Raw genomic sequence first — 14,909 nt, forward strand, 5'->3', positions numbered from 1 at the left:
GTATAACTGAATCCTGACAAGTTAATTTCAGCCGAACCCACCTTTGTCCTCTCAGCAGGTTAGAGCATGCAATCTGTTACACCAGGTTACACCTGGTTACTTTGTCTAGTGCAGGAATGAAGCAGTTAAGCTCCCTTTGCTACAGTAGAGTTTAAAAGAATGTGAGAGCACCTGTCAGACTTCATGTACAGTGCAGATTGATGTCTGCATGACTTGTTTTCTTACAGGAGTCCACTGGCTTCACAAATTTCTTTTATTTGTTAGTAATGTATAAACAGGTGCAGATGACATGTGGAAAAAACAAAGATTCAGAGCACTCAAGTCACAAGTTTGAATGGCTTTAATTGTGTCTGAAGGCAAAACCCTTTTGGACTTGTATCAAAGGATAAAGAAATGAAGCACCTGAGCATTAGCCTCTTTAATACAGTGATGCTGGAATATTAACTGAACATTGCATTTATCGCCCAGCTTACACCAAGTCCACAAAATCTCAGATGGCACTGTTCTGTCTCAGTGATTCAGATCTTATTGAAAGCAGCCACATCCACAGACTGAACATATTCCTCGAAGGCGGTGATGGCTTCCTCCAACATATCAGTGCCCACTTTATCGTCCTCCACCACACATCCTATCTGGAGCTTCTTGATGCCGTAACCCACTGGCACCAGTTTGGACTGCCCCCACAGCAGCCCGTCCATACTGACGCTGCGGACGCACTCCTCCAGCTTGGACATGTCCGTCTCGTCGTCCCAGGGCTTGACGTCAAGCAGGATGGAGGACTTGGCAATGAGAGCTGGCTTCTTGGATTTCTTGGCGGCGTACTCGGCAAGACGCTGCTCCTTGATTCTGGCCACTTCTGCGCTCTCTGCCTCATCGTCCGACCCAAAAAGGTCGATGTCTTCCTCGTCGCTGGCATCATTTGGCGTGGCCAGGGGAGTAGCTGGGAGGACATACCGACTCTTGGCTGATGGAAGACGAGCTCTGTCTGTCTGGAAAGAGTTTATGTGGTTGTACCAGCGCCAGAGGTGGCAGAGCGTCGGTGAGGGAGGAGAGGGGATGGCGTCAAACACGATCATGTCAGCTTGGGATGCCACAAAGCCCTCGATGTAGCTTTTGTCAGCCAGAAAATCACTGAGAGCTTCGAGGCCCACTTGTGTGCTCACGTCACCAAACACAGTTTTTGTGGAAGTCAGGCGGGAGTGGGCGCTCTGCTGTGATTCATCTCGTGTGGGGAACCTGTGCTTGATGACTTCTTTCATGGGAACGTCGCGTGTGAGGGGAGTTTCAGCGGTGTGGCCACTGGAAGAACCAAGGCAACAGAGCAACAGGTAATGAGTCACTCAGTTTAATTACCATGCACTAACCCCAAGGCACAAATAGGCTAAATTAAGATCAGGCATGCATGCGCAAGCCCACACACAGACGCACAAACACATGCTACAAACACAGTGGAGTGTTGTTAATTTTTAATTATTCTGACTTCAGTAAAAACAGCCCTGTTACTCTTATATAAAACAATGTTTCCACACAGTTCCGCACAGTATTGTCTCCTGATTAACCAACTAAAACAATCATCGGCAGCACACCCCCGTAACATACACCAAACAAACAGCTATATATGGTTTTAGGTTTAGGAAGGTAAAATCACAGGAAGGGTTCGATGTCCATCTCCAGGGCGGAGCAGGGCATGGTCAGCTCGAAGCGATTGATGACATCTGGATGAAGCACTCCGAGACGCCCGACGTTCTTTCCACGGACAAAGATATCAGCACAGCGACCGGGGAAAAAGGTGGAATCTGAAAGGGGGAAAAAATAAATAAAGTTAACAGTTTGGCCCCACTTCCTTCTTGTTAAAGCTATTTTAGAAGAAAACATTGCAACAGTTATCTTTTTCTTTTAGAAAAAGGCAGCTTAGCTTTCTCCTAATAAAAACCAACGGACTGATTCTAACAGTCAGACCACGTGTTCAATACAGACAATGGCCCTCTTTGCCATCATGAATATACACGTGTTCTTTAGTAATGGCCAATTTTGTTCATAATACAGTGTGAATGTTCATGACATTCATGACACAGTAATTCTGAATTATAGCTGCCAAAGTAAAAAGCAGGAGAATTTCCACATAAGGAAGCTTTAAGAATAATGGTCAGAGTTTAGGCCAGAATGGCTACCTCGTCTCTTAAGATGTGACAATGGTTAAAAATGTGAGGCCGGGGGCAGCAATGAAGCAGGATTGTGTCCAGTGACAAAAAAAAAAAAACTTGGAAAAATGAAGCATATGGAGCATCTGATCTTTTAGCCCAAGACAACGAACCAGCTACAATTACTGAAACATCCTAAAGGGCAGGGGTGGCCAACTAATCTACCCAAGGGGCCACAACTGGGACTGTTGTGAAGGGCGGTACCAAGCAGCTTCTAAAGAAAGCTCATCAGTGTGGCCCTCCACCTAGTCCCAGTCTCTCACTGGTTTTACCCTTGGGTAAATTTTTTAAAGATGGTCAAACTTTTTCCTTTCTTCTGTCTCGTCTTTGTATTTTTGAAACATTTGTTACATTACAATATATAAAATGATTGAAGTGGGGTTAGATAAATAAAACTGATTTGAAGGTCCACTGCCCTGATTGGATTCTGCTCACAAATAAAACAGCTTAAATTAGACTCCCAGGTCTTGGCTACTAACACCTACACCTGGCACCAACTTATACTCTTGCCACAGTCCAGACTCTTGAGCTCCCGCGAGAGCAACCTCTTTTGTTGGACAATTATCACCTCCACAAGCTTTTCGTACCTTACTGTGAAGCAGTTGTTTTTTTGTTTGTCCCCCCCACCTGTATTACTATCTAAACACCCAACTGTGATGATTTAGGTGTTTCTTGGATCCTGTTTGTGCCATAGTTGCAACATCTCCAAATGAGGCGTTTTGCCAGCTCCTTGGACATGCTTTGTGTCTCTCCTGCTTTACATTACAATGATCATGAGTCAAGTGCAGCATGTGGGCAACACTGTGCAGCTTTTCTTGTTCCTTGATCATAATTTGTTCACCCACGTTCATTATCACTGGTTAGCTGATAAGAATAAAGCCAAAACCTCGAAAGGCTTTACTTCCTGTGCATCTTTTTTTTTCCCTTGAGAAGAAGAAAAAAAAAAAAAAAAAAAAACACTTCAAAAACTGAAAACAGCCCTCTGGACTGAGTATGAGCTTGACTCTTACCGTTTATTACTGATCAATGATAAAGCACAGAAAGGAACACCATTTATGTGAAAATGTCATGGGTCATTACTCTGAAACAACCACCACTGGAGGCCATTTGACCATAATTGGCTTAGTCTCCCTCAGACATGATGCGGAAAGTGTGTCAGCATCTGGACTCACCAAAAAAAAAAAAAAAAAAAAAAAGGTCACTTTGCTCCAGATGGGAAGAAAAATTCGCCATCGACACAAATATGAAAACACTTTTGTTTGTGTGAGAGGCGTTTGCTCACTTTGTTAAAAAAAAAAAAAAAAAAAACACTGACTGAAAGACGGACTTGTCAGGAGATAACAAGATACAGGGGTTGCTATGACTACAGCCCCACACACTCTCACACAGACACGGCATTCTCCCATCGTGCACCGCTTCTTCCCACGCTGCCTTGCTAATGGGTTCCAGAGCCCACCGCTTAGATCTTCCATCACTGCTGTGGACGAAGGCTTACGACAGAAATGCACGAGCTTTCAAACACGTGTTGGGCTGCTAGAGCAGAAAACGTCGAGCAGTTATTTCAGTGCCTGTTAAATTAGTGGAATGTGCTTGCGTCAGTTCACACGTCATCGACACGACACCTCAGACACTTCACACCTCCTCTATTCACCCTGCTCACTCCCCCCCACCCCCAACAACAGCATCCAATACACACTCAACACAAGGCTCCAGCCTGTCTCTCTCAACCACCCAGGTTAGGAGGGAACTGAGGAGGATTAATGGCAAGAAGGCAGCGGGCCCAGATGGCATCAGCTCGAGGGTCGTCAGGTCCTGCGCGGACCAACTGTGTGGGGTGATGGAGCACCTCTTCAACCTGAGCCTGAGGTTGGGAAGAGTCCCACAGCTCTGGAAAACCTCCTGTGTTGTACCAGTGCCAAAGACTTCACGCCCCAAGGACCTCAACAGCTACAGGCCGGTGGCTCTGACATCCCACCTGATGAAGACCCTGGAGCGGTTGGTCCTGGCTCAGCTTCGGCGCCTAACAAGCTCATCACTGGACCCACTTCAGTTTGCCTACCAGCCTGGCATTGGCGCGGATGATGCCGTCATTCACCTCCTACATCGTTCCCTCGCTCACCTGGAGACCGCTGGAAGCACTGTGAGAATCATGTTCTTTGATTTCTCCAGTGCCTTCAACACTATTCTTCCCTCGGTTCTGAAGGACAAGCTGGAGAACTCTGGAGTGGACCATCACCTCACTACCTGGATTTTGGACTACCTCACCGACCGACCACAGTATGTGAGGACTCAGGGCTGTGTGTCGGACAGGGTCGTCTGCAGTACGGGGGCCCCACAGGGAACGGTTCTGGCTCCGTTCCTCTTCACCATCTACACTGCAGACTTCTCCCACAATTCCACCCAGTGCTTCCTGCAGAAGTTCTCTGATGACTCTGCAATAGTCGGCCTCATCACTGATGGGGACGACAAGGAGTACAGAGGACTGACTCAAGACTTTGTGGACTGGTGCCAGCTGAACTACCTCCAGATCAACGCCAGTAAAACCAAGGAGCTGGTGGTAGACTTCCGCAGGCACAAGCATTCTCCACTGCAACCACTGAACATCCAGGGTATGGACATTGAGGCTGTGGACAGCTACAGGTACCTTGGTGTTCATCTGAACAACAGACTGGACTGGACTCATAACTCAGACGCCCTCTACAGGAAAGGGCAGAGCAGGCTGTACCTGCTGCGGAGACTCAGGTCGTTTGGGGTGGAGGGCCCACTCCTGAAGACCTTCTATGACTCTGTGGTGGCTTCTGCTATCTTTTATGGTGTGGTCTGCTGGGGCGGCAGCATCTCTGCTGGGGACAGGAAGAGACTGAACAGGGTGATCCGAAGGGCCAGCTCTGTTCTAGGATGCCCTCTGGACCCAGTGGAGGTGGTGAGTGACAGGAGAATGGCGGCTAAGCTGTCATCCCTGTTGGACAATGTCTCCCACCCCATGCAGCAGACTGTGACAGCACTGAGCAGCTCCTTCAGTGGGAGACTGCGGCACCCACGGTGTGGGACGGAGAGATTTCGCAGGTCTTTCCTCCCCACTGCTGTCAGACTCCACAACAAAGACTTTAACTGAACAAACACACACATCCACACATGTGCAATAACACTAAGTGCAATAATCTTTTCTGGCATCGTTGTATTTTTACTCAGTTGTATATAGCATTCGTATTCTATTTTTATCTTATTGTATATTTTTATTCTATTTTATTCTACTGTATATAGTATATTATTTTATTCTATTCTGTACAGCTGTGTACTGTATTTATTCTTATTGTATTCTAATTTTTGCGTCATAACTTTTGCACTGTCCACTTCCTGCTGTGACAAAACAAATTTCCCACGTGTGGGACTAATAAAGGTTATCTTATCTTATCTTATCTTCTTGCACCGTGAACAGGATGCCATGGCAACTACATAAATAGCTCGGGTACATCTTAAATAACCAATCAGTCAATGAAAACCCCACACTTGAGCCCCGCCACTTTCCGCCCCCTCTCCTCCAACTTGCAGTGGAGCTTTCAGCGGAAGCTGCGGTTAGATCGGCGCATCATCAACAAGTCCAACTGGACAATTTATCACCATTATTTTATTTAGAGAGAAGTTCTTAATCAATTTAATGAGCAGCAAACTGCAATGAATGCCTCACTGTGTGAGCAGGTGCACATCTGAAATTAGTACCAATATAACTTTCATCAAATGAATTTCAGTAATCACTTTTATGTTCTTTGAGGCTTTTCCCTGCTTTTAATTCCACATTTTAGGAGAACTTGTGAATGAGTTAAAAATCCACCGAATCTTATTCCAGGTCTTGCTTTTATAGCTTCAGCCGTCATTTCTGCTAATTATGATAAACAGTGTGTATTCCTGAGATATGATATAGTTCTACCCTTAAAATGAATTCAATCTAGGTAAGAGATTGCTTAGTTACAGCTGGGGATGGTCTACAGTTTTGTTATCACCATTAAAACTAATGTCAATAGCAGATGCATAATGTGTTTTGCTCATGCCAATGACAAATCTCTACAGCACAGAGGGAAAAATATTAGGCTGTGTATGTATAGACAGAAGAGCCTGGTTTGTAAAATGTTGCACATTTACAACAGCTTACTTGGTTATTTTTAGTACTGCTCACCGTTTTCGCCCAAGTAATTTTGTATAATGTATTGCTTCATATAAAGCAGACCTGATCACTTGTTTCTGTGTTGGAACACCGAGTTACGTCACCTAAATCTCAGGACCTTTGTAAGAGGTGTCATTACCACATATAAACAGGAACAATAACCAAAGGACAGATTGAAAATAAGTCCTTTAGTGTCATTAAACTGAGCCTTCATCCTGTGAAGCACACACACACAGACTGATCGCTCTAGGTGAAAAAGCGAACAAACATAGAAGACATGATACTAACAAATGGGCCGAGACCTCGCATTGGACACAGTTGTTAAGTGAAACGTGGGCATCTGTCATTTAAGTGTTTTCTGCTCTGCCTCTGTTCCCCTGACTCGTCATTTCATCGCCTTTCTGCACTGAGTGGTGGAAACACGACTGACATGTATTCCTGGGGAGCGATGCTGAGGGAGCAGCAGAGCTGCTGATGGACACATCCTGAGGACATGTGTCTGCATCAGGTGGGCTATGAGACTGGGTCACGACCTTGTAATGGGTTTAAGGACATGCTGACATGTGTGGGGCTAATGGTGCATAGAGACTAGAGGAAAAAACAAATGGAGAAGGTAGAGTGAGTGGGAGTGTGTGTTCCAGTATGTTGTGCATGAGAGCAAACTGTGAGGATGTCAATTTCAGCTCCTGTTTGAAGTATGTGTGTTACTTTATGCCTGTCAGATGGCCAGTCTAAGCACCCGTGGGTGGGTGCTGTATGTGCCAGTCTGTCTCGTTGCTCGGCACTGCAGTGGGTGACGTGACTCCTGTGCTCCTCTCCACACTGCAGCCTATGCACGCTCTCATACCTAGCTTCTTTCGTCTGCCCCCCACCCCCAAGTTTTTATCTGTACCCTGTAGTTTCCCCCCCATTGTTCCTCTCCCATGTCTGCCTTCAATCCTCCCCACTCCTCTCTCTGCACTCATCTCTCATCCACCGATACTTGAGCCCATTGATTTGCAGTCTGAATGGGCCAGTACAGGCAGATATCCTACAGCGTGACCTTGCAAAGCCCAAAGGAGAGGTGGGGCGGAAGTGGTGGGTGGAGAGGTAAATAGGTAGGAAAATATGGGTCTGGGGGTGGGGGAAATGGAAAGAGGCGAGGAATCTAAAACTGAAATGAATGGATGAGAATCCCTCTGGGAAACTTGGGGCAGCTCAGATGCATACAGATTGGCCTGCAGTCGAACATTTCTGATTAACAATCTCATAGGAACAGAGCAACTGCATCAGAAACTGAGTCACACCTGCCATTCAAACTTAGCTTTACAGTAAATTTGACAAAGCTGGTCACGTGTCACCACATGTTAATATCAGCGGACTGTGAAGAAGAAAATGCATTCACACTGTACAGTTTACTGCTTTCAAGCTCTCTGTGATTAAAAGAACCTTTCAGAATAAAAGGTCAGCAGAATTCTCAACAGGCTTCAAGTGCTGATGCAATATGACTAATTTCATTCACAGTGACATTCATTCACAGAATCCCTATGAAAATGTGCTCAGATGCATTTCATCATTAGAGTGAAGTGAAGTGGTGTTCTGGGTCCATGACCCCGAAAAACCAACGCTGATGTGACACCTTTTATTTTTATTGAGCAAAGAGATGACAGGAACAGTTCAATGCCATATGTATATGAATGTAAGAGAAAGAGGGTTAGACTGATTTATTAGGGTGATGGGATGTGATTGCTGGACTTGCAGGTAGACCAAGGAATGTAATATAACACGTGTTAAAAATAAGGGTGTCACAAAAACTGTCATTTAAGTGATGACACGTTATGAGTTCCCACTAAAATGGTATCTGGTATTTTCCAGGTGTTAGAGACACTGGATGACACCAACATGTCAAATGTTGGCATCAAGTGTAGATGCATTGGCAGCACTGCAGCTTAAACATCCTGGTGGATTTGAGCCAGGTCTGGATGGTGTGCATTAGAATGATTTACATGCAGTCAACTTCAAAAGTGATATCCTTAACAAAGAATCGTTGTTGTTTTAATGTTTTAGTCACTATACCATTAATTATGAGGCACAGATTAAAAAGTGAAGCTGTGGTGTGTTAGATCCATCTCTGCACACACAAGGAGAGAGATACTGAATCCTTGCCTGATGATTTCATTAGATTTTTTCACATTTGATGCAACACACCTCCACCTCTGGGTGACTGCACAGGAGGCCAGGTGGAAGGCCACCTGTCTGCAAACAATTGCAAACAGTTACTCTCAGACAGTTTGGCAAAGGTTTACAGAGGAGCACCACCCATCTGCAGTGTTTCTATAATACAGACAATAGGGGACTCGACTCAACTGGTTCCACTCCTGTATAAAAGCAAGGCTGTCGATCATGATGTCATTTTGCCGTTACATTGTTGTCCTGTAACAACTACCTCATCATTGTGGATGGTTACGTTTACATATCTTAAACACATATTACACATGTAGAGTTAAACACACAAGGTAAAAGTAGGCTAATGAGATGCATTAGCCAACTTAACAGTTGTAGTTTCGCACAAAAACAGCAGGCCACTGGGCTTGTAAGACTTTGGATCTGGAGAAAACTAATTGTGAGGGTGACTTAATTCAGCAATTGACCCTTAATATTACCACATTGTTAAAATTTTACTGTTATCATTGGCTAAATGTGCTGTAGTGCTGCTCTTCACAATGTTAGCCAAGTCCTTCTCACTAAATAGTCTACTATCAATAACAGAGCTGAAATAACATAGGATTTCTAAACATAAAAATATCTGATGATTATCGGTCACTGTTCATATTTTCAGCTGTAGCAGAATGTTTAAGTGAGGAAGCTCTAAAATCCTTCCCACACATCTTTCAGATTTTTGGATGCAACTCACTCTGCAGCTTTCTAAAACAAACAATAAAACATAAGTCATAACCTCTTCTTACAGGAATTGGTGAGCAATCTGGAGGTGAGGAAGGAAGCGGGGGTTGACCTTCACTCCAGTTCTTTATGTCCCAAAATAAATACATTTTAAAAAAAGAAAAAGAAAATAGAAGCCGGTCAGTCTATTCCAGAAGAGACTGAAAATATAAGCTACTGTAGCAACTGTCCACGTTCAGTCCTACCCAGACCAGAGGGGAAACCCGGTCATGCTCTCCATTAACTTTTTATTGAGCGAAGGTGGCTACTTGACAATTCTGTGTGCTAGCAAAAGAGAAAAAAAAAGTGTGTGGTCAGTTTTACACACACAAAGACCTGTTCTTCCTGCTCAGGCACTACAGCATGAAGAATGGGGAAAATAAAGGATCCTAACCCTGTCTGACGACATGTGTGGCAACCATGTTGTCAATGATAACTCAAAGATCTAAATGTTAGTTTTGGGCCACGACTTCCAAGTAATCAGATGGTGTGCTCAAAAATGCAACATCATACAACATAAGATAAAAACAGAGAGACCCTACAATGTGCTGAAGTTACAGCATAACTTCTGATTTATTACTCCGTGGTTATCCGTCTATGATTGCAACTCCTGACGTGTTTTTTGATTTAAACAGCCCAAGCAACTACCGATTATTCACAATCCATAACTCTAACTTCAAAAAAAAAAAAGCCATCAATCCATTTTCATATCCATGCCAATCACTACATCACCCCTATACCTTGTGTATACATACACAAGCTCCTGTATATCCTTCCTGTGGAGTTACCCTCACCACTGATGATGCAAGCCAGTGTGGAGTTGAACCAGAACTGTGTAGCTCACTGCGATGATAAATGTTCCCTCACAATAAAGCATGTACATGCTGCTCTCATAGCAAACACAACAATGCAGTTGCTGCTAGTCAAAGACTGGATTTACATAATGTCAACAAAACCTGCCTTTTATCATCACGAGGTGGATTAATTCATTCAACAGCTTGTACAGAAACAAAAGATCACGTGGTTTGAAATCTGTGGCTGGGATTTCTCTGCCTTCTACAAATCCAGTCTTTAGTTATTTACCAACAAAGCTAGGCAGTACATACGTTCCTATAGGCCCACACCCCCCTTCATCTCCACGCTTCTTACCATCTGCAGTCTGGATGTGGTAGCCTTCTCCTCGGGCTGGCTTCACCTCCAACAGCTGCATGGTTCGGTCCAGTAGGCCGTGGATGACCTCAAAACCCGGACTCTTGTTGTAGTAAACAGCACAGAAACGTCGGCTGTTTCTCGCCCCAACATCTGGGTGGAAGGATGAGAGACATAAGTAACAGTTTCTACAATAAAGCTAATACACACAATTCAGTATGCCACATTTTAGTTTTTTTTTAATCCTGTATATTTATTAAAACATTCATTGACCCTTCTTTAATTAAATCTATCAACTTCAACTACGATTCGACTTGATCTAATTTGTAATGTTTAAGAAAGTTTTCATCTTTCCAAAACTGTACAACTACATGTAATAAATTTGTCTCCATCACTTCAGATTTGTTGACGCCTACCTTTGGTCTCATCCTTTAGCACCACGTCTGATATCTCAAACAGTTTAAGGGGAAGTGGCATCTTCCTGTTGGCTGCTATGGTTTTCAACAGACCTGGCAGCAAGGTGGTGCGCGCCACCTGGTGGGGAAAAAAAAAAAAAACGGGTCAAGCTGGAAACAGGCCTGCAGTTCCTTATGGAGGAAGAGGGCGCCCTCTTATGGAACAATCACAGTACAACATTGTGCTTCTGATTAGTTCTCAACTTCTCAAAATCATCCCAGCATTAAAAGTCTTTACCTTCTTCATTTTAAACTTAAGGAGATACATTTTAAAATGCACCTATAAACATTATTTGGAGTTGAAACATTTTTACAGATCATTACACAGACAGTGAAATGAACACCTGCAGATGACATGCTGAACATTTACGAATTTCACTGCAGCCTGTTGTTTGCCGTTTACTGTACAGTGTAAATATCCAATCACATAATAATCTAAAAAGACCAATTAATGCTAAAAAAATAAAAAAAAATAAAAAATCTACTCTTTAAGTTACTTTGAGGATAAAAATGTGACTCTCTCTTGTCTTTTTTAAAGGCCCAAAACACTTCATTTCATTTCTGTCTCTTTGTTTGACTGTATATTACCTGGAACTCAGCAGTCTTGGGGTTGGAGATATGAACTGCCCTCATCTCCGAGATCTTCTTCCCAAGCTTTTCTGCAATATCTTCTTGAGAACACTAAAGAAAGAGAAGATGAAAAAATTTGAGGATTTTTTTTAAAGAGAGACAAAAAAAAACAAAACAAAAAAAAAAACACCCTGAACAAACAAAAAAAACCCCAAACCAAGACAAAAGTTATATGATTTTTTTTTTTACCAGGGCAAAGTTGAGGGCCTCTGTAAATCCAGCGGCTGCCAGGTCTTGCCTCAGCAGCTCTGTCAGTTTATTAAGTGGGAACTGTGAACAAATACATAAGAATGCACATGCTTGATTAGACACACTTGATTGTTTAATTAACTCAGCATTTTCTTACAGTAATGCACCATGTATAGAAAACAAGCAAAGGCAGCTACCTGGTTGGCTACAGTGTAGGTGCGTGGGGTGGTGCGGGTAATGTTGTTGAAACCGTAGGCAATGGCGGCGTCCTCCATGATATCGCAGGCGTGGATGATGTCCGAGCGAGTGGGTGGGATCTCGACCTCAATCTGATCACCGGCGCCGGTAGCCTGGGAGAGCAGGCACATCCTGGTCAGCAGGTGAGCAATTTTCTCTGTCGATTCACTGTCAGGAGAGGGGGAAAAAAAAAAAGTGAGCCTTTTCATGTTACTGAACGTCCGCTGACACAAAGCATGAAATGCTTTAGTACCAAGACTCAAATGCAGAGTGTGAGTATCATTTTAAGAACATATACTAATAAACTGATCTGAAACTTTTCAATGGAAAGTAAAAACGTGGCTACAGACAGTTCCCACTGGTCCCAACATGGATTTATAGTCTGACAGAGTGGAACAAATCTGTTCATCAATAGTTAAACATATGTTTGAAATTTGGTACGATGTGATAAATCACTGATAAGATCTTTGAACTCAGCCCCACAAGGGTTAACCAACTTATCATACCAGGAAAGGGAGATGCTACATTTGAGCTTCGGTCATGAAAATTTTCCAAATCGGTCTCCTTCAAACACTGATCTTAGCATCTTCTGAGGCATTAAACTACTTTAAAATTCAAATCAAACTTATCCTGAGTAAAAAAAAAAAAAAACACACTGAACATACAGCTCAGACTAACACACTGTACTTGGTTAATGTGAACATATGTAAATCTGCCAAGTTAAACCATTGTAATAAATGTACACCAGACATATTTACTAAATGGACAGGGGCTACAGGAACACCGCCTCACTGTATTAAACATTTTAGTGATCAGAGTGACATGTCTGACAATTTTAAATTTTTATTAAATCTATTAAACCTAAAAATTACAGTATTTAAACTTGGGAAAGTTGCTCAAAGATGAGTTACCTAAAACTGACCAATCAGCAGCTATTGTTCAGTTTTAGGTAACTGCTCTCCATATATCAGTTAAAAATATACAGTGCTGTGAAAAAGTGTTTGCATCAACACATCTGGCAGTAATCAGGCCTCAGTGTGACTACTGAAATTGAACTAAACTTTTGTGATTCAACAAGGTAGGTTTGGGAAGCTTTTTTCTCTTACTTAAGGAAATCATCACTTTAAAAACTGTTTCACATTTTCTCAGATTATCGTTGTTTAATATCAAGATTTATCTGACAATATGAAACATGCAAGTGTGAAAAGAAATCAGAAAGAATTTTAAAGAGGGGTTTCTTTCTGTTTATCTGTACCGGCCTATATTGGCCGTAAAGGTCGAGAACTGAATGTAAATTCAGATTATCATTGTTTTACGTAAATTTTTGTTAATCGGAAACATGTAAACGTGATATTTATTTTGAAGCTTTATTATTAGTTTTAAAAAAGGCTTTTTTCCCCTTTTTTTAAAAAGCATTTTATCCATGCGTTTCATATGCATCTCAAACTCTGATAATTACACTTATACATAAATGACTTACTTGATGCCAACTTTCTGGTTAATGAATTTACCAGACAGCTTCTCCTTCCTGTAAGCCAGCTCCTAAAGTGTAAACCAAAAATCAAGAGACAAGAATTAAGAGCCATTCCAAGAAATTAGTGTCACATGTGTCACATTTCGGATAACTGTGGGTGATACAGTACTGGGTATATGCAGGTCTTGCCATCTGGGTACACCACTTCAGCCTCCTCTATCCTGAGGGAGAAAGAAGAAAACATCACACTAATTGTAATATTCAATGAAGTCAAAGCCGGGCTGAATTTAACAACACAGACAGACAAGAAGTTGGTGAAATAAAGTACAGCTTGTAGACGGGCTTTTAAAATGATATCCAGTAAACTGTGACAGCTGTTGGCAAACAGCTGCTGTCACATCACACAGCAGAGCATGGTAAAAAGTGAAAATATGACTCACTGCTAATGTAAACCTCTACAACACTATACTACACAGTCAACAACATGTCCACTTCCATCCTGAACCAGCATAAGTGACCTGACATCCCATTTACTGTCTGCCTGCAAACAGCAAAGCCAGCATTTCAGGAAGACGTGACATACGTGAAAGGCTGAGCACAATACTCGCTGAACATGGTCACCATCATGTCCAACACAGTCTTCGCCTGTAGGAAACGTGATCAAGTTAAAGTCAGTTTCTCATGACAGTGGTGATAAGTGACAGATTTATTGTTTTCTTCTCTCAACTGTACCTTGGTCTGGTCTGTCGCTGTGCACTCAATGAAGACATTTTTAGTCTTCAGGGAGATTTTTGAATGGTCCCCTGAAACAAACGGCACTTCATTTTACTGGAAACATTTTAAGAAGCGTTACTACTTTCCGATTTTAATCTTCTCTAACTATAGACCCTGAGCATTTCTGAACTAAATATATTAATTGTATACTGTGTAATCTAATCTAACACAAATTTTCCAATAAAAAAAAAAGAAAATGAAAGCAGAGCGAGGTCACAGCGCTCACCGTTGATAATAGGAGGCATAGACAGAACAACGCCGTTGCTGTCGTAGATGACGGGGTACAAAGGTTTGTCTTCAATAATGTGAAGATAATGCCTCAAGTGGCTATCGGTCTGTAGGAATCAGCAGAACATCAGTGAGTTAGCCAAAACTACAAACTGCCTGTGTGACCCACAATGAGTCATTCACCTGCTCACCTTATAGAGGCTCATGAGCTGGGTGGCCGTGTACTCTTTGGTCTGATTGAGGGGCTTGAAGGAGATGTCTCCTGGACGTTTGGCTGTGTACGTGAAAGGACCAGAGATGGTGTCCAGGTCATGGGTCCCAATCGCCACCAGGCTCCTCTTTCTGCACAAACATACCAATCCGATATTACGTATCGGTCCGATACAAACCTAAATTACTGGATCGGATATTGGAGAGAAATTAAAAATGTAATCCATTAATCTATTAAATATCATAAAAGCATCTCACAAAACTTGCGACATGGTGTAACC

At 42.7% G+C, this 14,909-nt stretch overlaps 1 protein-coding gene across 1 annotated transcript in view; it reads right to left on the reverse strand.

Annotated features, from left to right (window-relative positions):
- Nucleotides 1-325: 325 nt before the first annotated feature.
- Nucleotides 326-14,909, reverse strand: part of farsb (phenylalanyl-tRNA synthetase subunit beta) — a 31,740-nt gene continuing 17,156 nt past the window's right edge. The window contains exons 6-18 of the mRNA XM_080890034.1: nt 14,610-14,760; nt 14,417-14,525; nt 14,149-14,219; nt 14,000-14,061; nt 13,586-13,637; nt 13,423-13,484; nt 11,903-12,110; nt 11,706-11,786; nt 11,475-11,567; nt 10,848-10,965; nt 10,432-10,584; nt 1,649-1,796; nt 326-1,299 (exon numbers count right to left, since the gene is read on the reverse strand). Coding sequence (XP_080746160.1) covers nt 519-1,299; nt 1,649-1,796; nt 10,432-10,584; nt 10,848-10,965; nt 11,475-11,567; nt 11,706-11,786; nt 11,903-12,110; nt 13,423-13,484; nt 13,586-13,637; nt 14,000-14,061; nt 14,149-14,219; nt 14,417-14,525; nt 14,610-14,760 — 2,089 coding nt within the window. The 3' untranslated portion in view covers nt 326-518. The remainder of the gene's footprint in view (nt 1,300-1,648; nt 1,797-10,431; nt 10,585-10,847; nt 10,966-11,474; nt 11,568-11,705; nt 11,787-11,902; nt 12,111-13,422; nt 13,485-13,585; nt 13,638-13,999; nt 14,062-14,148; nt 14,220-14,416; nt 14,526-14,609; nt 14,761-14,909) is intronic.

The sequence above is a fragment of the Rhamphochromis sp. 'chilingali' genome (genome assembly GCF_963969265.1).
Source record: "Rhamphochromis sp. 'chilingali' genome assembly, chromosome: 8".
In the NCBI taxonomy this organism is placed as follows: domain Eukaryota; kingdom Metazoa; phylum Chordata; class Actinopteri; order Cichliformes; family Cichlidae; genus Rhamphochromis; species Rhamphochromis sp. 'chilingali'.